Below are 21,113 nucleotides of genomic sequence, written 5' to 3'. Positions count from 1 at the left end.
CGGCGGAGAGGAGGCGCGGCGGCCGGAGCAGAGAGCCGGGGCTGGCGGGGGGCAGCGAGGCGCGGGCGGCGGAGCGGCGGGATGCGGCGGTGCCGGGGCGCAGGGCTGGCGGGGCTGGCCGCGCTGCTCCTGGGTGCGTGGGGCTGGCAGGCTCATCCCCTCTGGCTTCTTCACGGACTTCTCTCCTCGAACCATCCTCCCGTCCATCTCTCCCTCTCTTCCATCACACATTCCATAGGAAAAATCATCACTCTATTCTATTTCCAAGCCTCCTTAATTTCCTCCTGTCATCTGTGTCTTTCCATATGACTCATGGAGTCATTCCTTCCCTCCTTCCCCCTTGCTACTTGCTTTCTTGGTCCCCCTTTTATTCTTCACTGACTCCACTTTTCCACCTATCATTCACGCATTTAGCTCTGCACCAACTATTAATGGACCCTTCCACTACTGCACATGTTGACATCCTCTGGAAACATCTCTGATTACCTCTAGTTTTTCCTTAATGCTTCTGGGTGGTTTGTTCCTGGAAACAGCAGGCAGGGCTGGGCAGAAATTTAACTGTGAACGGGTTTTCTTCTTTATACCGTTCCAGTGGCTGCGGGCAGAGCCCAGGTGCAGCAGGAGCCGTCGGCAGAGACCACCGAGGGCACCGCCATCAGCATCAACTGCTCTCACATCAACATACAGACCCGGGACATGATCTACTGGTACCGTCAGCTCCCGGGCCGAGGCCCCGCGTTGCTCGACAGCGCTTACAAAGATTCCAAAGAGCTGCGGACCCCGCCGGGGTGGCTGCGGGTGGCGGCAGACCGCCGGTCCAGCGCCCTGTGGCTCGCCCGGCCCCGGAGCGGGGACGCGGCGGTGTATTACTGCGCCCTGAGAGACACGGGGAGAGGAGCCGGGGCTGCGGCCGGGCAGGAACCGCCGCGGGCGGGGCCGGGCGTGTGTGTCGGGGGCGGGGGGACATCCCCGGGCGGGCCCGCCAGGGGGCGCTGCCGCTCCGCCCGCCGGGACCGCCCGGCCCCGCCCTGCCCCGCGCCCCGGGGCGCTTCCCCCGACCCACCGACACCGTGTCTGGCACCGGGCCCCTCGAGGGATGTGGAGCTCAGGGGCACCTTCAGGTGCTCCCTACGGGGGCACCGTGGTGACATCAGCACCTTTTTTGACAAGATTCAGCGCCTTTGGAATTGAGGCCCAGGAGACAGGGGAAACGCTTGCACTGGACACACTGAGCGCAGCCTCATTCCTGCTGGATGAGTGAGTCAGAGAGAGATTTGCTGAGTTGCCCTGAGGGGCTGGAGGTCTGAGGTGAGTGAGAGCTGGCCTCAAGTGCAGCCTCAAGGGATGCCGGGTTCCTACTGGATGAGTGAGTCAGAGGGAGATTTGCTGGGTTACCCTGAGGGGCTGGAGGTCTGAGCTCTTCCCAGAGGAGGCCTCTGGGAAGACACTGTGGTTTTCCAGCCAGTCCCCGGGGAATCCTGTGTGGCTTGAGTAGCTGACAGAGGTGGTCAAAGCCCATGGGGAGAGGCACAGAGTGAAGGATCAGCCCTGCTCCCTGTCCCAGCTGGCCTTGATAACTGTGTCTCCAGGGAAGTACTGGCAGGTGGACAAACAAGGCAGAGCACCAGGCATGGCCAGGCCCACTCATGGATCAGACACGTGGTCAGATGGGAACGACTCCTCTCATCTCTGTCTCCATTTGTCTTCCAGTGCTTGCTCCAAGCCAAATTGCCACGATCTTTCCCTTTCATGGTCTCTGCTCTGGTCTTCTAAGCATCCCATGTTATGCACAACCCTGAAAACTTTTCAGCTTCATCCCATAAGGGGTTGGATCCCCTTGTAGGCAGAAACACCATGGAGTTTATAAGATGATCCTTTCCTCCCACCCTTCCGGAGGGTGTCCTCCCCAGGCAAAGAAGTAACTATAATACCTGCTGAAGAAGATTGCGCTGGATGTCTCCAGCCAGAGAGAGGTGGTGTGTCTGACTCTCAGTGGGATGTTTACAGGAGGTGCTATTCCCAGAGACATTTTTTTCCCTCAAAGGGCCTCATCAGGGACCTGGGGAGAAGGCAAAGGAAATGCCTGTGGGGACAGGGAGACAGACACCTGTTTCCTGGTGCGTTTTGGACTAGTGTCCCTTTCAGACACTAGTCAGGGACAAGGAGCACATTGCAGGCTACGAAGGGGCCTCTCACCAACCCCATGAGAGGTGGGTGCAGGCCCCTGTCTCCAGCTGGGCACTGGATGGCAGGAGAAGTTCACCATGGAAAGTCCTCCCATTCTTGAGGCAGTTGATCTGGTTGTGATCTCCGGGAGGAGCAAAAAGCAGGAAAACAGCCTGCAGCCTCCTGTTGCCTGACAGCAGACTGCCTGATAAGACAAGAAGGTAAAGGGGGTAGCACAGGTGACGTTATGCCCCTTCAGATGCTGGGAACCCCGAGTTATGGAGCTTAAGGTGGAGCATGATGGGCTTAGCACAAAGTGTCAATTCTGTCCATGCTGAGACTCGCTGGTGTTGTCATCTTTGGAGTTTCCATGGCATTTCCTTAGAGATAAACCACTCCCAATTTCCACTGTTGAGCAAAAGGACATTTCACAGAATCATAGAATGGTTTGGGTTGGAAGGGATCTTAAAAACCATCGAGTTCCAACCCCCCTGCCATGGGCGGGGACACCTCCCACCAGACCAGGTTGCTGAAAGTCACATCCAACCTGGCCTTGAACACTTCCAGGGATGGGGCATCCACAACTTCTCTGGGCAACCTGTTCCAGGGTCTCACCACCCTCACAGTAAAGAATTTCTTCCTGATATCCAATCTAAATCTCCCCTCTTTCAATTGAAGACTATTACCCCTCATCCTATGGCTCCCCTCCCTGATCAAGAGTCCCTCCCCATCTCTCCTGTTGGCCCCTATTAGGTACTGGAAAGTCGCTATAGGGTCTCCCCAGAGCCTTCTCTTCTCCAGGCTGAAAACCCCTATTTATATGAAAGCACGGTGCTTCCCTCCTAGAGCAAGACAAGGACATGGTTGTGGCAGCGCTGCTGAGTTTGCCAATTGATATCTCCAGCTCAGCACAGACAGGTCTGGGCCTGCTCAGGTCAGGTGAACTTAACAGTAAAGAACAGTTTGTTCTCTCTGCCATGACTGGTGCATGGGACCACTCTGGAGTTCATGTGGAAAGGGGGTGGGGGTAGGGGTCCCCACCAGCAGTACCCCCACCCCTTCACATGCCCTTTCAGCTCGGGGGTACAGGGCTGCCCTATTCCCACCCCTCGCAGCGCAGCTCTCCAGTGGGTGCCCCATGTGCTCCCTGGGAGTGTGGGTGACTGACTTATCCCTCATCCTGCTCCCTCCTCATCCATCAGCCTTTTCCGAAGAGTAGGAGTAGGTTGTCCTTGTCGTCTCTGGGTTTGTGGCATCTAAGAGCAGTTCTGGCACCAGGTTCCTCTCTCGCACAGTGCGTTATCCCACCAAAAGAGGACATAGCCAGAACCCCTGGGCTGCTGCACAGCAGGGTTCCTCTCCTTACTGGGGGGATTTGGGGAAGAGTCTTTGTTCCCAGGCAGCTGAGGAAAGAAAGGGGAGAAGTGAGAGAAACAGAAGGGGTTTTTGTTCCCAGAAGAAACGGCTGTGTCCCCAGAGAGCTGAGGACCCTAGGGGAGATATGAAACCTCACTGGAGAAGAAACCTCCCAAATGGCCCAGCAGTGGGTGTTCTGAAGAGCAGGCAATTTTTGCTGGGGAGGTGAGGATTCCACTGTGAGCTGACTGGGAACAGCTCCTTTCCACCACTGGGACCTGCAGGCTGCAAATGCTGAAAACTGCACACAGAAATGAGGATGAAGAGCTCTCAAGTCATATAAGTGTTCACACGTACTTATTCACACTTGCAGACTCACATGTGCATGTACAAATATATGCAACCTCTTGTAAAAACACAGACACACATGTGCCCGTCTCCACACACGTATGCCCACTGACACACACACGCACGCACACTGACACTTGCTCACCTGCAAAAACGTGCGTGGATGCAAAGACGAGCACAGACACACACAGAAGTGCCCTTGTTCACACACACAAACTGGCAGACACTCACTCTCACATGTGCATTTGCAAATGCCTACAAAAATGCAAACACAGGCAAAAATGCGTCCTGAGGCACAGACAGAGGCGGATGCACAGGAGGAAGCCCAGCCTCTCCCCACACTCTGAGAACCAGGACTCCACTGGACTCCACTCTCTGCCCCTGTGCCCTGGCAACTTCAGGCAAGTCCGTGTGTGAGAGACAAAGTCAAAGCTGGAGACCATCCCGATCGCTGCAGCTCCAGAGGTTCTCACTTTACAAGTCAAAAAAGACCCACAGTCTCACAAGAACCAGCCCATCCCTGGTGATCGCTGTAGGGCAGTTGTGGAGGTCTGGGACCAATTCCATGCATGTTTCATTCCAATTCCATGTTCAATGCAGGGAGAAGAGCCATCCTGACATTCTCATGTAGCAGCAAAGAGTTGTATGTGTGGGATGAGACCCATGCCCTGCAGCTACAAATGCTGGGGGTGGGACACCAGAGAGGAAGGTGGCCTGATGAAGCTGCCTTCAGATAAATACCCTCTCTTCAAAAGACAAACTACTATTAATTCGCAGGTGTCATCAGGAGCAGATTTCAGCTGCCTGAGCCAAGCCCTGACATCTGTCAGTTAACCTGGCTCATTCGAGCTCACAGAGCTGCTCTGCTGAGATGACCATCTCCTCATCTGCTTTTGGCACTGGAGCAGTCTCCACAGCCACAGGAGTGGTGACAGAAGGCTGTGCCCAGCACTGCACAGTCACCGGGAGGAAAAGCCTTGTGCCCTGAGAGCCTCCCAGCAGAGCTGGCATTTTCCAAGGGTCCTCACCTGGCCTGGAAGGCTCCCACTCAGGTCTCCCCAACTGTGACCTGCCTCCCTTGGAAGGAGTCCAGCTCCCAGCTGTGCTCTGCAAGTGCAGCACCAGGCAGCAAGGTGCCAGCCCGATGGCTTGGTTAGAAATCTTCTCCAAAAGTAGCTGCAGCATTGCTTAGGCTAAATCAGCTGCTTCTCTTGTTGGCCACCAAGGACTTGGAGTGGGTGACCTGCACAGGTCCAGTCCAACCTAAATTATGCTGTGGAAAGAGTAAAGATAGTTGGGTTGGTTGTTTTGTTAAATGCTAAAAATAAGGAAAGGACAAATGCAGATCCTACCTGTGCTGAGGCAACTGAAAATGGAAGGGTTATAGTCCAGTGGGACGAGTGTTTGTTTGGCTTTTTTTTTCCCAATGATTTTTTCAGAAGCTGATTTATGAGATGGGATGGGAAGTGCAGCAGGAAACATGATTTATTGGTTCCTGAGATAGCTTCTTTTGGACAGAGGAAGAAAGTCCCCAGTACCTGAGGGGGTGAGTAGGACAGTTGGTGTCGGCAGGGTATTGGGGTGTTGACCATTGTGTTTGTGGGAGCTGCAGCCTTGGCTGTGCTGACAGGAGCTTGGGACTAGACACCGTGCAGGAGCCAGGAGAGGCCAACCCAGCCAAGGGCTTGAGGATGGAGAGAGGGAAGACAGAGGCCTCAGGGAAGGAGAGACTCCCAAGGTGTTGCACAGGGGGATTTGTCAGAGAAGGGGGTCCTCAGGTGCAGGCCTGTCCCCCTTGAAGCCCTTACCTTGAAAAGGCAGAAGGTGTTGGCTGCAGGAGCAACATGAGGAGAGAAGACAATAGCACAGGCATTTGAGATGTGCCAAGAACAAGCAATTTCTCCTCCCTGTTTCATTCTTTGCTCCTCCCGCAGAGTCATTTCCGGCAGCTCTGCTCTCCCGGGGCTCTTGGTGGGGACATGTGGGTTTTCTGAGTCTCTCTCACAGACGCAGGAGGATCGGTCTCAGCATGCACCTCGGGTATCTCGTCCTTGCTGCCTTCCTGAGGCAACCACTGGGTAAGCATTGGCTTTGACTGGAGGCAGGATTCCTCTTCTTCCCAGGAGACCCTCACCCCCTTAACAGATCTCTGCAGGAGCTGCTCTTGAATTATGGGCAAATGTTGGGAAATATAAAATCACAAGAGTGGTTTTGCACCTGCTATCTCAAGATACTGCTAATGATGGTAAAGAGGAGACTGAGAAGAAACATCTTCTCTCCTGACCATCACAGACCCCTTGCCTTCCTTTTCTCTTGCCAACCATCCACCTCTCGCTGCCTCTCTCTTCTGATCTGTCTGGGCCCGGGGTTTCACAGGCATGTCATTGCAGAAGCTCTTTTCTATCTCGGCAGTACTTATTCTCTGATGCACAGGGGTTTTGCAAGTTGATGCAGGGACATGAGAGCTCTCTCATCCCACTCACGATCTTAGGGTCTCGCAGTCTCTCTCCTGGCTGGCACATGTCATGCAGCTTGCCTGGACCATCCATTCCTCCTGCAAGTCCACAGTGCCAGGGCTTCCTTTTCCCTCCTTTCCTTGACCTTGGAGCCTCCTGAGAGAACAGGGAATGGCGAGCAGGATGAAACTTCTCACCCTTGCTCTCTCACCTCTCTAGAGGAGTTCAGGAGCCATCACAGGAGGGCCAGAAAACACAGGCTGGTTCCCTGGAGACTCCAGGCAGCAGGAGAGTGGTGACGAAAGACTTGGGTGAAAGCAGAGCTCTCCTCTGAGGGTATCCCTGTGAGAGGTAATTGGCATTATTGTGTTGTGGGATCCACACTGAGCTGAGGTTTCAGGATTCCTGCCCGAACATACTCACCACCTTGCTGTTCCCATCCATGGGGCTCTTGCTGCAGAGAAAGGCACAGGGAGCCCTCTCCGCTGACATTTTGCCTCTGCCCTTGTTTTGCATCTCAGGGCCTTGCCCTGCAGAATCACTGACCCATGATTTCTTCCAGGCACCATGGGACAGGTCACTGTCACCCAGCAAGAAGGAGAAGTCACAGTGAAGCAGAGAGACATCTTCCAAATAACCTGCACATACCAGAGCTCATCCTTTCGAGGCTTGCTCTGGTACAAACAGAGGAAAGAACAAGGTCCCCAGCTGGTCTCCTATCAGGCATCAGGTGGCCGCAAGCGCAGTGGCCGTTTCACCACCGAGCTGAACACCACGGGGAAATACAGCCTCCTGCAGCTGGAGGAAGTCGAGGTCTCTGACAGTGCCTTGTACCTCTGTGCCATGCAAGACACCCCGGTGCAGGGAGCTTCCTTGGCTGTGCAAAAACCCAGGGGAGGGAGGGGATGTGTCTGTGCAAGGCTGAGGGTTGTGGAAGGAGCCCTCGGGTGTTCTCTGACAGCACTGCTGTACATGCAGGGATCTGCAGGACAAGATACTCTTCCAGGAGAGGACACTGTCAATGGCCTGAGAAGAAAGAGATGGCAGTGAAAGTCTCTCAGGTTGTTGCGTTGCCCTGTCAAATTGGAGCTGGGGTTGCGTGAGAGACATGAGTGCCCTCAGGTGTCGACTGGCTGGTTTCAACATCAGCCTATGAGTCCCCTTAGCCCTGCACATCTGTGTAACCGCTGGTCTGTGCAGGGAATTCTTTTTGGGTCGAGGATGAAGAGGAGACCTGCCCTTACTACCCTTGCCCTTGGGAGCAGGCCGTGCTCCCTCATTGTTGTGCTTTTGGGTGTATTGGCCGATCAGAATGACAGATGGCCCCTCACTATCTCCTCCTCAAAGAGAAGATAGGAAGAGATAATGAGATTTATGAATTTTGAAAAAGAAGTAAACTACTTCAATGACAAGATTAATAATTAATGAAATAATAGATAATAATAAGAAGAAAAAGAATAAAATTAAAAAAGGGGAAAAAGGAAAAACAAAGTATACAGTATATACAAAACCGTATAAAGCTGATGACCACAACATCATCAGGCACAGGGAAATGTCGCAGACTGGACTTGGTGATGGACAGGAGCTGGATTTCGGATCTGGAGTCAGGAATGCTTGGATTGGGATCAAAGGCAGACTAGCAGTCAGGGTCCTCCTCAGACATTGTCTGTTGAAGAAAGAAAGTTGACCCTTTGATCCCTCAGCGTTTATACTGAGCATGGTGCAGATGGGAAGGAATACACGGTTGGTCAGTTTTGGGTCACCTGTCCTGTCCGCTCCTGCCTACAGGTGTGACCCCTCTACACTTTCCTGCTTCCGATGCTCCAACAGGACTAATAATGAAGTTACCTGACCTTGGTTGTTATAGCAGTAAATATAAACAAGAGCCTCTCTGCATGCCATTCCTTGGTATAATCATGTCTTCTCACGGTGAGAGTGGACAGTTTTTGAACAATATGCTGTTAATGTCAGATTTGAGTTAGTTAGAAGAGGCCCAATTTAAAAAGTAAAATTACTGAACAGAAAATTGGCTCTGTTTTACTTCAAACCAGGATATTCATTCAGGGGACAAGTGGGAGGATGAGGAGGAGAAGGTCAGGGTCTGTTTTGAAGGCTTTTTCTTATGCCATCCTGCATCCTTTGGGTCCATCTTCTGACTGAGGTTCTTTTCCCAGCACAGGGCTATCCAGAGCAGGAGGAATTCCCTTCCACACAGGCCTCAGAGCACCCAGCAGCACCGAGCTCCTCTCTAAGGGAAAGCAGTGGTCAGTCTCCCTGTTGCAGGACATGCTCTGAGGCCAAGGGATCGTATGTGAGCAGAGATGCTGGAATACAGGGCCTGATACCCACTGGCTGTGCAGGAGCTCACTAACATCTTCCTCAGCTCCAAGAGACAGTGACTGGAAGAGACCCATTGCCCTGTGTCCCACCCTCCCCTTCCTCTTCTGCTTGTGCCCCCACCTTATCCCCCACCACCCAAGGCAATGTCTTTCTTCCTTGGTAATATGAGACAGTGTCCACTAAGAAAAGGATTACATGGAGGCAGAGGTGAGGATGCAGAAAACTTTAATGACTCTGAAGTGGGAAACAAGATCACTTGTAGAGGAGGCGGGCAGAGCAGGGAGAGGACAAGAAGCTGCTGAAAGTCTGTGCCCATTGGCCACAGCTGAGATCACATAGGCCTTTCCACAGTAGAAGAGATGCCAGCATATGTCCGACATTGTCTTTGTGTGTCTTACAGCCCGGAAGAACAGAAGACAAGAGATGGGAGAAAGAATCAGGCTGGGAAGTTAGATTTTGTCCATGTTTTCAGAGAGCCCCAGCAGGTCTCCTTTGGAAGGGCAGCACTGGATGCTCAGCCTCTCTGAAATCGATGGCCAGGAGCTCTATCTTCAGTCCAGCACCAGGTTCCTGGAGGTCCTTGTCAGGGCTGTCACCAGTGGATTTAGCAAGGGAGGCATCTTCTGCCATAGTAGCAGCTGGACATGCCAGAGAGGTCACAGCACCCAGAGGTGATGGGCACTCCATCACAGCTGAGGATGCTGCCAACAGCAGCGGAGGTGGAGGATCCCACCACAGTGTTCTGAGGGAAGGAGCTGAGGATGGGTCCGGGCAGGGCCACCACCACGGGAGAGGGCTGGATGACAACGGTGGAGTTCTGGCACTGCCTGACACAGGGCTCGTTGCAGCTGTTGGCCAGTGGGGTCGGGCCACAGGGCCGGCAGGGCTGGCATTGGTCATAGCAGGACATGTCTCTGGGCTGGAGGTACACCTGGGAGAGAGGGCAGAGAGGCAACAGAGCACAGGCACACATGAGGAGCAGTCCACCACGAGTCTGTCCCTCCACCACAAGCATGTCAAAGGCACCTGCTGAGCCAGAAGTCAGAAACTGTGTAATGGGGCAAAAAGGGTTTCCAGACACAGTTCTGTAAGGATCACCCAGGCCCAACCAGGCTGCTGCCAGTATTTTCAGTGAAGGACAACCTCAGACAAGATCCAGATTCTCTTTGCTAGGTAACAAAAAATGTCTCCAGGCCCAAGGAGGCTTCTGCCTACCTCTTAATAGAAGAGCTCTCTCAGCCAAGTCCCAGACACTCTTAGTCAGACCTTCACCCCTCTTCCCCCTCTCATGGCAAGCAACACCACAGCCCCCCACAGGATGGAGGAGTACACATCTGTGTGAGCAGAAAACAAAATGGGGAAAGGGCTTCAGACTCACCTGGTTCCCAAGGAGAAGGAGGAGAGAGAAGTGGATGAGAGAGCGAGGGGTTGGGCTGGCTTTTATGGTGGCCCTGACCTGTCGCAGGCCCAGAGGAAGCTTCTAGGGAAGTGGCAATTTTCTAAGCTGCTCATGAGGAGCAGAAAACATCCCAGCTAATGACATGGGCTGGGTGGTTGTTTTTCCCGATGCCGCCTTCTCATTTCCTGGCTTACGCTGTCCACCTTCCCTCACGGAGGCTTCTTCTGAGTGCTGGGACTGAGAGACCCTGTGGATTCTGGGGCAGGAATGTGTCAGTGCCTGCTGAAGCCTCAGCTCAGGTGCTGGATGGGTGCGGTGCAGGCAAGTGATGTTGGCCTGGGGCACACTGGTGGGTTTCCCATGGCTGCAGTGACAGGAAGGGACCCACCTGCTCCCAACCCTGGAATCTTTGGCTGGTCACCCTAGGGCTTCCCTGCATGAGGCTGTGCCTTTTCTTTCTCTCCCAACTCACCCCAGTGGTCACTTCTAGGGTGCAGGTGGGCTGCACTGCTGGGTTTCATGGACTCTTTTTATCTTTTAGCCAGGAAAGTAAGCAGCCTTCCCCAACTCTGGGTATTGAGGGCTGCAAAATTTATTTCCCCCATTATTTCAATGCTGCTGAAAAGTTAAATGTATATGGGCCCTCTGCCACCACCAGGATATTATGGGTGGAGAGCATCAGGATTGAAGAGAAAAATCAGTTCTTGGCATGGCACACAGATAATCAGGAGAAGATTTCTGACTTCCAAAAAACCCGACTGTTACCATTGTCTACAAGATTTACAAATTTTGAGGGAGGCCTCCAGTTTGCCTAAGTACTCCCTCAAGTTATCCTCTTCCAATGATATGTCTCTTTGTTCCCAGTCTCAAGGACATAGGATTCCTCAATATTGATCTTGCTTGTAAAGACTGAGGCCAAGAAGGCTTTCAGTCCCTCAGCCTTTCCATGTCCTGTGTTGCCAGCCTGCGCAGCATCAGAGAAGGCCCATTCCTTCATCAGCTTCGACAGTGTCCCTGGATTCCTTCCAGGTTACCTGTGCTTGCTTCGTTCTTGTGTTTCAATTTGGCCAGGAGCTCCTTGTTCATGCATGCAGGCCTCCTCGCATGCTTTCCTGACTTTCTGCTCATTGGGATGGACTGCCCTTGAGCTTGGAAGATGTGGTCCTTGAATATTAACCAGACGTCTTGGGCCTCTGTTGCCTCCAGGCCTTTCTCCCACAGCAATTTTCCAACAGATCTTTAAAGACGCCAAAGTCTGCTGTCCTACAGGCCCAGGTTGTGAGCTTGCTGTTTACCCTCCTCCCTTCCCTTGGAATCCACCATTTCATTGTCACTGCAGCCCAGGCTGTCTTTGATCTTCACATCTGCAACAAGCCCTCCCTTCTTGGTATGTGTGAGATCCAGCAGAACATCTGTCACGGAATCACAGAATTGTCAGAGTTGGAAGGGACCTCTAGAGATCATCTAGTCCAACTCCCTTGCTAAAGCAGGGTTGCCCAGAGCACATCACTCAGGACTGCATCCAGGTGGGTCTTGAAAATCTGCAGGGAAGGGAACTCCACAACCTCCTTGAGCAGCCTGTTCCAGGGCTCTGTCAGCCTCACCGTAAAGAAGTTTTTCCTCATATTTGAATGGAACTTCCTATGTTGCAGCTTGTGCCCGTTGCCCCTCGTCCTATCACTGGAAACCACTGAAAAGAGTCCAGGTCCATCATCCTTCAACCCACCCTTTAGGTACTTGTAAACGTAGATAAGGTCTCCCCTCAGCCTTCTCTTCTCCAGGCTAAAGAGCCCCAGCTCTCTCAGCCTTTCCTCATCAGGGAGATACTCCAATCCCTTAATCATCTTTGTTGCCCTATGTTGGACTCTCTCCAGTAGTTCCCTGTCTCTCTTGAACTGGGGAGCCCAGAACTGGGTGCAGTATTCCAGTTGTGGCCTCACCAGTGCAGAGTAGGAGGGGAGAATGACCTCCCTCGACCTACTGGCCACACTCTTCCCAAGGCAGCCCAGGATCCCATTGGCCCTCTTGGTGACAAGGGCACATTGCTGGCTCATGGAAAGTTTGCTATCCACCAGGACCCCCAGATCCATCTCCTCAGTAGTGCTTTCCAGAAGATCCACCCCTAACCTATATTGGTGCCTGGGGTTCTTCCTCCCCAGGTGCAGGACCCTACATTTGCCCTTATTGAACCTCATTAGGTTCTTCTCTGCCCATCTCTCCAGCCTGTCCAGGTCACACTGGATGGCGGCACAGCCTTCTGGAATGTCAGTCAGTCCTCATTGGGTCCTCTATCACTTGGGTGATGAAGTTGTCATCCATACACTCCAGAAGCCTCCGGGCTTGCTCATGTCCTGCTGTGCTGTCCCCCTCCAGAAGATATTCACGTGGTTGAAGTTCCCGAACCAGGGACTGTGAATGTGAGACTGCTCCCATTTGCCTGTGAAGGGTCTCATCTGCTGGTTCTTACTTGTCAGGCAGCCTATAGGGGACACCCACTGCAATGTGCTCTTTATCTCTCTTCTCTTTAAGGCTTACCCACAAGCTCTCAGTTGGCACATCACCCATCCCCAGGATCGTCCCCTGCAAATCTGCTTTCAGGAGTCTACAACTGGTATGCGGTTTTTAAGAACCTCCTTTCAAAAGCACAGGAGCAGGCAATTCCATTGTGTCTCAAGTTAAGCAAGTGGGACAGAAGACCCCATGGAAAAAAGAAGTTGTACAATCTGTGGAAGGGAGGTCAGGCTTCGCAGGGAAGGTACAGAGCTGTGGTTCACATATGCAGAGAGAAGGCAGGAAAGGCCAAAGCTCAATTAGAGTTGAAAGTGGCCCGTCGTGTGTCAGACAAAAAGAGAGGCTTTTTTAGGTGCACTGATAGCAAGAGGAGGTGTCAAGAAAACATTGGGCCAATACTTGTTGAAGGTGGTCACCCGAGTAATAGAGATGAAGGAAAACTCAAGGCATCCAATACATTTTTTGCCTCCATTTTTAATAATACTGATAGACCTTGGGCTGCCCAGTGCACTGAGTTGGAGAGCCCCGAGTGCAGGAACAGTGACTTCCCATTTGTAAGGGACCAGTTGTATCATCTGGTTGTTCATGCATCCACGACGACAGATGGGATTCATGCCAGAGAACTGAAGGAACTGGCAGATGTTACAGCAGGAACCCCTAAATGATCTACCAAAGATCTTGGGAGTCTGGGGAGGTCCCTGATGACTGGAAGCCAGACAATGTTAGGCCACCTTACAAGAAGGGCATGAAGCAGGACCCAGGAAACTACAGACCTGTCAGTCTGACCTCAGTCCATGGAAAAAAAATTATGGAGAAGGTCATACTGGGTGCTATTGAATGGTGTTTAACAAACAATGCAATCATCAGGCACAGTCAACAAGGGTTCACAAAGGGAAAGTCCTGTCGAACTAATTTGCTTTCCTTCTATGGTAAGACAACCCACCCAGTGCATGAAGGGAAGGTGCTGCATGGAATTTTTGTGGATCTTAGTAAAGCTTTTGATAGTGTTCCTCACAGCATACTTCTGGAGAAGTTGTGCAGCTGTCAGATAAGCAGGTACATAGTGTGCTGGGTGAAGAACTGGCTGAAGGGCAGGGCTCAAAGGGTTGTAGTGAATGAGGCTACATCAAAGTAAAGACTAGTAAGCCCGGTGTTCCTCAGTGTTCATTTCTAGGCCCAGTTCTGTTCAATGATTTTGTCAGTGATGTGGATGCAGGAGTTGAATGTACCAGGAGACATTTTGCTGCTGATACCAAACTGGGAGGTACCATTGACTCTCTGGAGGGACAGGAGGCCTTGCAGAGGGATGTAGATAAACTGAAGCATTGGGCAATCATTAAAGGCATGAAATTATACAAATCCAAATGACAGATTCTGCACATGGGATGGAGTAACACCAGACCCAAGTCTATATTGGGAGAGGAGTGGCTGGAGCAGCCCTGCAGAAAGGGATCTGGGGGTGCTGGTTGACAGCAGGCTCAACAGGAGTCAGGCGTGTGCGCTGGCAGCCAGAGGTAAAGCACATTCTGGAGGGCATTAACACAGTCCAACCAGCTGGTGAGGAGAGGAGATCATCCCACTGTATTTCGTGTTGGGGCGGCCTCCCCTTGAGTTCTGTGTGTAGTTCTGGGCTCCATAAATTCAGAAGGAAGTGAAGGTACTTGACTCCATCCAGAGGAGGGCAACAAAGCCTGGGAAAGGGCTGGAAGGAGTGTCCTATGAGGAGTGGCCAAAGACTTTGGGCTTGTCTGGTTTGGAGAAAAGGAGTCTGAAGGGTGACCTCATGGCTCTCTACAGCTTCCTGAGGAGGGGAAGTGGAGAGGGAGGTGCTGATCTCTTCTCCCTGGGATCCAGGGATAGGACACGTGGGAATGATTCAAATCTGCATCAGGGGAGGTTCTAACATGACATTACTAAACATTTCATTACAGAGAGAGTAATCAAACACTGGAACAGGCTTCCTAGAGCAATGGAGCATCAGTAAATGCCGAAAGCCTGTTAGTGTTTAAGAGGCATTTGGACAACACCCTTAATTACATGATTTACCTTTTGGTCAGCCCTGAAGTGGTCAGGCAGTTGGACTATATGGCTGTTGTAGGTCCTTCCCAACTGTACTATTCCATTCTATTCTAGTCTAGTCTAGTCTATTCCTGTTCTTTTATTCTTATTGTGTTCTTCTCTCCGTCTCTCCTATCCTATTCTATGCTATCCTATTTCTTGTTCTGTTCTGTTATATGATATCATTATATTATATTATATTACATTTTATAACATTACATTTTGTATGGGAGCACCCAGCCAAACCGGTTTCAGAGCACAATAGGTGAGATGCAGGGGGTTGTCATCCAACTCAGCTTCATCTCCGCCTTGCCTTGTCTATGCAGAGATAACTTGGGGGGAGCTGCAAAAACGGCTCAGCCTGGGGTTGTCTCAAGATTGCATCACAATAAGAACCAAAACCGAATGGAGCCTTAACTCCCTTAACAAATAAAATGCCCTGAGTCCCATCCCACCACTATTCCCATGACTTTGAGTGCTAGACATCACAAAATTGGCAACAGAGACTTGGCCATCGCACCACCAGAGGTAAACATCCCAGATAGTGTAATCCACTCAGGCATAATCCTGCACCCCCACAGAATCAGGAAATATAAACCACAAAGTTTGAGGAGAAAAATGGGGGTAATCTTCCAACGATACAGCTGGCCTGTAGGAGATTCGTCCCCCCCCTTGTCCAGGACGCTGTACAGGGTAACTTCCCAGGGATTGAGCGACCTTACCTGAGAGAAAGGGTAAGTGATATAGAAACATACGTATGGTATATGGCATGCTATTAAGATCGTGATTTGTGCACTCTTTTAAGGTATTAATATCTAGCGCGCTTGTGGTTTGCGTTGTTACTTTTCGGGATCACTTGTAGGTTGCAATAGTGTATTCCGCGAATTGCTTTTAAATTGTAATAGTGTAATCGCCATTGTACACATAGAACTCGCAATAGTGACGTATTGGACCTGTGAATGAAGTCCAAATAAATTGTTAATTTGAACCTCTCAGTGAAGTCCTTTTTCCCATTTCGTCACACATTTTATTACATTATAATATATTATACCATATTATACTATATTATATCATACCATAGTATATCATATCATAACATAACATATCATATCATATCATATCATATCATATCATATCATATCATATCATATTATATCATATACTATATCATATCATATCATATTATATCATTCTATATCATTGTATATTATATTATATCATATTATATTATGTTATATTATAATGTATTATATTATATTATGTTATGTTATAATATATTATATATTATATTCCATTCCATTCCATTCCATACTTTGCTTCCCCAGAGGATGCACTTACCTTAATACTAGGGGTACACACTCCCTGCTTCTCCACTGCAAATGGGGTCTGGGGCTTATCAAGCTGCTGCACCCCAGAGAAAATCCTGACTGTCAAACTTTCACATTCCCTGATGCTGTGCAGGAGACTTGCAACTGCTTGCCCACTGCCGAATGCCCACCGCTTGCTGCCTGTTGTGCCTGAGAATATTCTGTGGTCTTACAGGTGCTGGCAACTGCTGTACCGGGAAGTGCTCTGGAAAGACGCTTTTATTAAATTTGTTGAAGACCTAAGTTTTGTTCTTTTGCTCCTTTACAGGGTGTCCTGGGTCTGGCAGGGATAGGGTTAATTCTCCCCAGGACCCAGCAGGGACACAGGTATTCCATCCCATGTGAGCCATGCCCAGGGGGTAACAGGAGCTAGCCGGGGAAGGGGAGGGGCAGGAAGTCATCCCCCAGGGGAGCGGAGCGGTCGGGGGGCGTCCCGGGGTGCGATCGGCAAGCGGTGGTATCGTACTCGTGGCTGTGTATTCCTCTGTCGGTGTTATTATTGTTGTTGTTTCTTGTTCTCCTTACTGTTCTGTTAAATTGCCTTTGTCTCAACCCACGAGTTTTTGCCTTTTTCTTCCGATTCTCCCCTCCCGGCCGCGCTGGCGGGGGGAGGGCCCTATCTGAGCGAGCGGCTGCCACGTGGTCCTTTGTTGCCGTCTGAGGCTAAACCACGACAGTCCTTTTTGGCGCCCAACGTGGGGCCACTCGGAGGGTTGAGATAAAAACAGATCTGACCAGAGTGTGCTAAAAGGAATTTGTTATCGGTATTTATTGTATTATTTACTGGGGACAATGTTGCTTCGTTTGTTTTCATGGCTGTGTTATGTAAACTCTTACATGCTCTATGTACTCCCCGTGATGATGTTTATCACTTCTGGGAGAGGGATCAGGATTATAATTTTGCTGTCCTGTGCGATATCAACTTATGATATGATAGCATCACTGTTCAGATGGTTATGTTGGGTTGTTTATTTGGCACTGCTTTCCTGCCCATATCTCGGGGAATTTATTAATAAACACACTGAGTCTATAGGGGAAGCAGGGGGGGATGCTTTTCCCAGCTCTTTCACCTCCCTGTTCTCTTTCGTGCTGGATATGCCAGTTTTTGAGAATTTTGAATACTCTTGGGACACGCAGACCATCTTGGTCCTATTGCTCGGTCTCCTGAATGTTTTTCAGTTTTTGTTTAGGGTTAAGCAACTATTTAAGACTGCCACCCCGAGATCTGCCCCAAGGCTGGAGAGTCATGGATGGCATGGCATGTGGGAGAACATGGGCAGGTATCTAGAGAGTTTTTCACCTCCAATGGTCTGGGATTTCACCACCGAACAACTACAGAACCCCGATAAAGTGATAGAATATTTGAAAGGAAAATGCTGTGGCTATTCCAGAGAGGCACAACTCACTGCATTGTGCTGGGCCCTGGCCAGTATCTACCAAGCATTGCTCAATGGTGCGCAGCATCCTCAGGAGGAAGAGATGGAAACCAGGCTGACAGGCAGTGTGGCTGCTCCGGCCCCTGCGGCAGGCGCGGTGGCTGCTCCGGCCCCTGTGGCAGGCACGGTGTCTGCTCCGGCCCCTGCGGCAGGCGCGGTGGCTGCTCCGGCCCCTGTGGCAGGCACGGTGGTTGCTCTGGCCCCTGTGGCAGGCACGGTGGCTGCTCCAGCCCCTGCGGCGGGCACGGTGGCTGCTCTGGCCCCAGTGGCAGGCACTGCAACTGAACCAGAAAACCAACCTGTGCCCATATCAGTTGCCCCTATCCAGAAGAAGAAATACACCAAGAAATCAGTTCGCTCAGCGAAGGATGACGATGATCCAGGGTTGTCACGAGAACAAGAGGAAGAGGCAGAACCAGAGATAATCACTCGATCCCTGTCCCTGAGTGAGCTGTGGGACATGCGAAAAGATTTCAGCCGACTTCCAGGTGAGCACATTGTCACCTGGCTGCTCCGGTGCTGGGACAACGGAGCTGGTAGCTTGGAATTGGAGAGTAGGGAAGCCAGGCAGCTGGGATCTCTGTCTAGAGAGGGGGGCATTGACAAGGCAATTGGGAAAAGGACACAAGCTCTCAGCCTCTGGAGGCGACTCCTGTCAGGCGTGAGGGAAAGGTATCCCTTCAGTGAAGATGTTGTATGTCATCCGAGCAAGTGGACCACCATGGAAAGAGGTATTCAGTACCTGAGAGAATTAGCCGTGCGGGAGATGATTTATTATGACCTGGACAATGCCCAGTTTCCCACAGATCCTGATGAGATCCAATGCACAAGGTCCATGTGGCGGAAGTTTGTACGGAGCGCACCATCATCATATGCCAACTCATTAGCAGTGATGGAATGGAAAGGCGAAGAGGGACCAACAGTGGATGAGGTGGCTGCCCGACTTCGGCAATATGAAGAAAATCTGTCTTCTCCCCTCGTCTCAGCTGTGGAGAAACTGTCCCGGAAGGTCCAGCAACTTGAAGAGAATATGTCCTCCCTGCCTGTACGAGCCAGTATCTCAGCTGTTAGGAACAGACGTTTTTCCACTCAAGATAGAGAATACAGGGAGTACACCCCACGAAGCACCCTGTGGTTCTGCTTGCGTCACCACGGAGAGGACATGAGGAAGTGGGATGGACAACCTACTTCAATCCTACGGGCACGGGTACAGCAATTGCAAGGAAGAACGACCACAAAAGCAGATCTCCCCAGGAAAAGTGCTGCCCCGGTTTCCAATGTGCAGTTCCCCAGACAGAATAGAAGGCCTGAGCCTACTTCTGATCCCCTTGAAGGAACCTCCAGAGCATTTCTGCACGAGGTGAGTGACGGATACTATGACCAGTATTAGGGGGGCCCTGCCTCCAGCCAGGTGGGGGAAAGGGACAACCGAGTTTATTGGACAGTGTGGATTCGATGGCCTGGCACATCAGAGCCACAGGAGTATAGAGCTTTAGTAGACACAGGTGCACAGTGTACCCTAATACCATCAAGCTATAGAGGGACAGAACCCATTTGTATTTCTGGAGTGACAGGGGGATCCCAAGAATTGACTGTACTGGAGGCTGAAGTGAGCCTAACAGGGAATGAGTGGCAAAAGCATCCCATTGTGACTGGTCCAGATGCTCCATGCATCCTCGGTATAGATTATCTCAGGAGAGGGTATTTTAAGGACCCAAAAGGGTACCGGTGGGCTTTTGGCATAGCTGCCTTGGAGGCGGAAGAAGTTAAACAGTTGTCTACCTTGCCTGGTCTCTCAGAGGACCCTTCTGTTGTGGGGTTGTTGAGGGTCGAAGAACAACAGGTGCCAATTGCTACCACAACAGTTCATCGGCGGCAGTATCGAACTAACCGAGATTCTCTGATCCCCATCCACAAGCTGATTCATCAACTAGAGATTCAAGGAGTGATCAGCAAGACTCGCTCGCCCTTTAACAGTCCCATATGGCCAGTGCAGAAATCTAATGGAGAGTGGAGGCTAACTGTGGACTATCGTGGCCTTAATGAAGTTACTCCACCGCTGAGTGCTGCCGTGCCGGACATGTTAGAACTCCAATACGAACTGGAGTCCAAGGCGGCCAAATGGTATGCTACAATTGATATCGCTAATGCATTTTTCTCAATCCCTCTGGCAGCAGAGTGCAGACCACAGTTCGCTTTCACTTGGAGAGGTGTCCAGTACACCTGGAACCGACTGCCCCAGGGGTGGAAACATAGCCCCACCATTTGCCATGGACTGATCCAGACTGCACTGGAACAGGGTGAAGCTCCGGAACATCTGCAGTACATTGACGACATCATTGTATGGGGCAACACAGCAGAAGAAGTTTTTGAGAAGGGGAATAAAATAATTCAAATCCTTCTGAAAGCCAGTTTTGCCATAAGACGAAGTAAGGTCAAGGGACCTGCACAGGAGATCCAGTTTTTAGGAGTAAAATGGCAAGATGGACGCCATCAGATCCCAATGGATGTGATCAATAAAATCGCAGCTATGTCTCCACCAACTAGTAAAAAGGAAGCACAAGCTTTCCTGGGCATTGTGGGTTTTTGGAGGATGCATATCCCAGATTACAGTCTGATTGTGAGCCCTCTGTATCAAGTAACCCGGAAGAAGAACGATTTTAAATGGGGTCCTGAGCAGCGACAAGCTTTTGAACAAATTAAACAGGAAATAGTCCATGCAGTAGCTCTGGGGCCAGTCCGGGCAGGACAAGATGTTAAAAACGTGCTCTACACCGCAGCTGGGGAGAACGGCCCTACTTGGAGCCTCTGGCAGAAAGCACCAGGGGAGACACGCGGTCGACCCCTAGGGTTTTGGAGTCGGGCATACAGAGGATCTGAAGCCCGCTATACTCCAACAGAAAAGGAGATACTGGCAGCATACGAAGGGGTTCGAGCTGCTTCAGAAGTGGTTGGTACGGAAGCACAGCTCCTCTTGGCACCTCGGCTGCCGGTGCTGGGTTGGATGTTCAAAGAAAGGGTCCCTGCTACACATCATGCAACGGATGCTACATGGAGTAAGTGGATTGCATTGATCACGCAGCGAACTCGAATGGGAAACCCCAGTCGCCCAGGAATTCTAGAGGTGATTATGGACTGGCCAGAAGGCAAGGATTTTGGAATGTCACCGGAGGAGGAGGTGATGCGTGCAGAAGAGGCTCCACCGTATAATGAACTACCAGAAAATGAGAAGAGATATGCCCTGTTCACTGATGGGTCCTGCCGGATTGTGGGAAAGCATAGAAAGTGGAAGGCTGCCGTGTGGAGTCCTACAAGACGAGTTGCAGAAGCCACTGAAGGGCAAGGTGAATCAAGCCAGTTTGCAGAGGTGAAAGCAATTCAGCTGGCTCTGGACATTGCTGAGTGGGAAAAATGGCCAGTACTTTATCTCTACACCGATTCATGGATGGTGGCAAATGCCTTGTGGGGGTGGTTACGGCAGTGGAAGCAGAGCAATTGGCAGCGCAGAGGCAAACCCATCTGGGCTGCTGAATTGTGGCAGGATATTGCTGCTCGGGTAGAGAATCTGGTTGTGAAAGTACGTCATGTAGATGCCCATGTACCCAAGAGCCGGGCCACTGAGGAACATCAGAACAACCAGCAAGTGGATCAGGCTGCTAAGATTGAAGTGGCCGAG

The 21,113-nt window shown here is 51.1% G+C and overlaps 1 protein-coding gene and 1 pseudogene across 1 annotated transcript; one reads left to right on the top strand and one right to left on the bottom strand.

Annotated features, from left to right (window-relative positions):
- Positions 1-81: 81 nt before the first annotated feature.
- LOC141474941 (uncharacterized) lies at positions 82-8,120 on the top strand. Its single transcript, XM_074163048.1, has 4 exons — positions 82-133; positions 593-940; positions 6,889-7,184; positions 8,115-8,120. Exons 1-4 carry the CDS (start codon positions 82-84, stop codon positions 8,118-8,120), a joined length of 702 nt encoding a protein of 233 aa, XP_074019149.1.
- Positions 8,121-9,270: 1,150 nt separating this feature from the next.
- Positions 9,271-10,178, bottom strand: LOC141474623 (feather keratin Cos2-3-like; annotated as a pseudogene).
- Between the last annotated feature and the right edge of the window lie 10,935 nt (positions 10,179-21,113).

The sequence above is a fragment of the Numenius arquata genome, chromosome 23 (assembly GCF_964106895.1).
Source record: "Numenius arquata chromosome 23, bNumArq3.hap1.1, whole genome shotgun sequence".
NCBI classification, from domain to species: domain Eukaryota; kingdom Metazoa; phylum Chordata; class Aves; order Charadriiformes; family Scolopacidae; genus Numenius; species Numenius arquata.
Note: the sequence above shows the minus strand (reverse complement) of the source record. Positions and strands in the feature narration are given on the sequence as shown.

Coding starts and splice junctions, on each gene's coding strand:
- LOC141474941 (XM_074163048.1), top strand. CDS start 82: ATGCGGCGGTGCCGGGGCGCAGGGCTGGCGGGGCTGGCCGCGCTGCTC. Junction 134..592: donor GCTGGCCGCGCTGCTCCTGG/GTGCGTGGGGCT, acceptor ATACCGTTCCAG/TGGCTGCGGGCAGAGCCCAG. Junction 941..6,888: donor ACCGCCGCGGGCGGGGCCGG/GCGTGTGTGTCG, acceptor GATTTCTTCCAG/GCACCATGGGACAGGTCACT.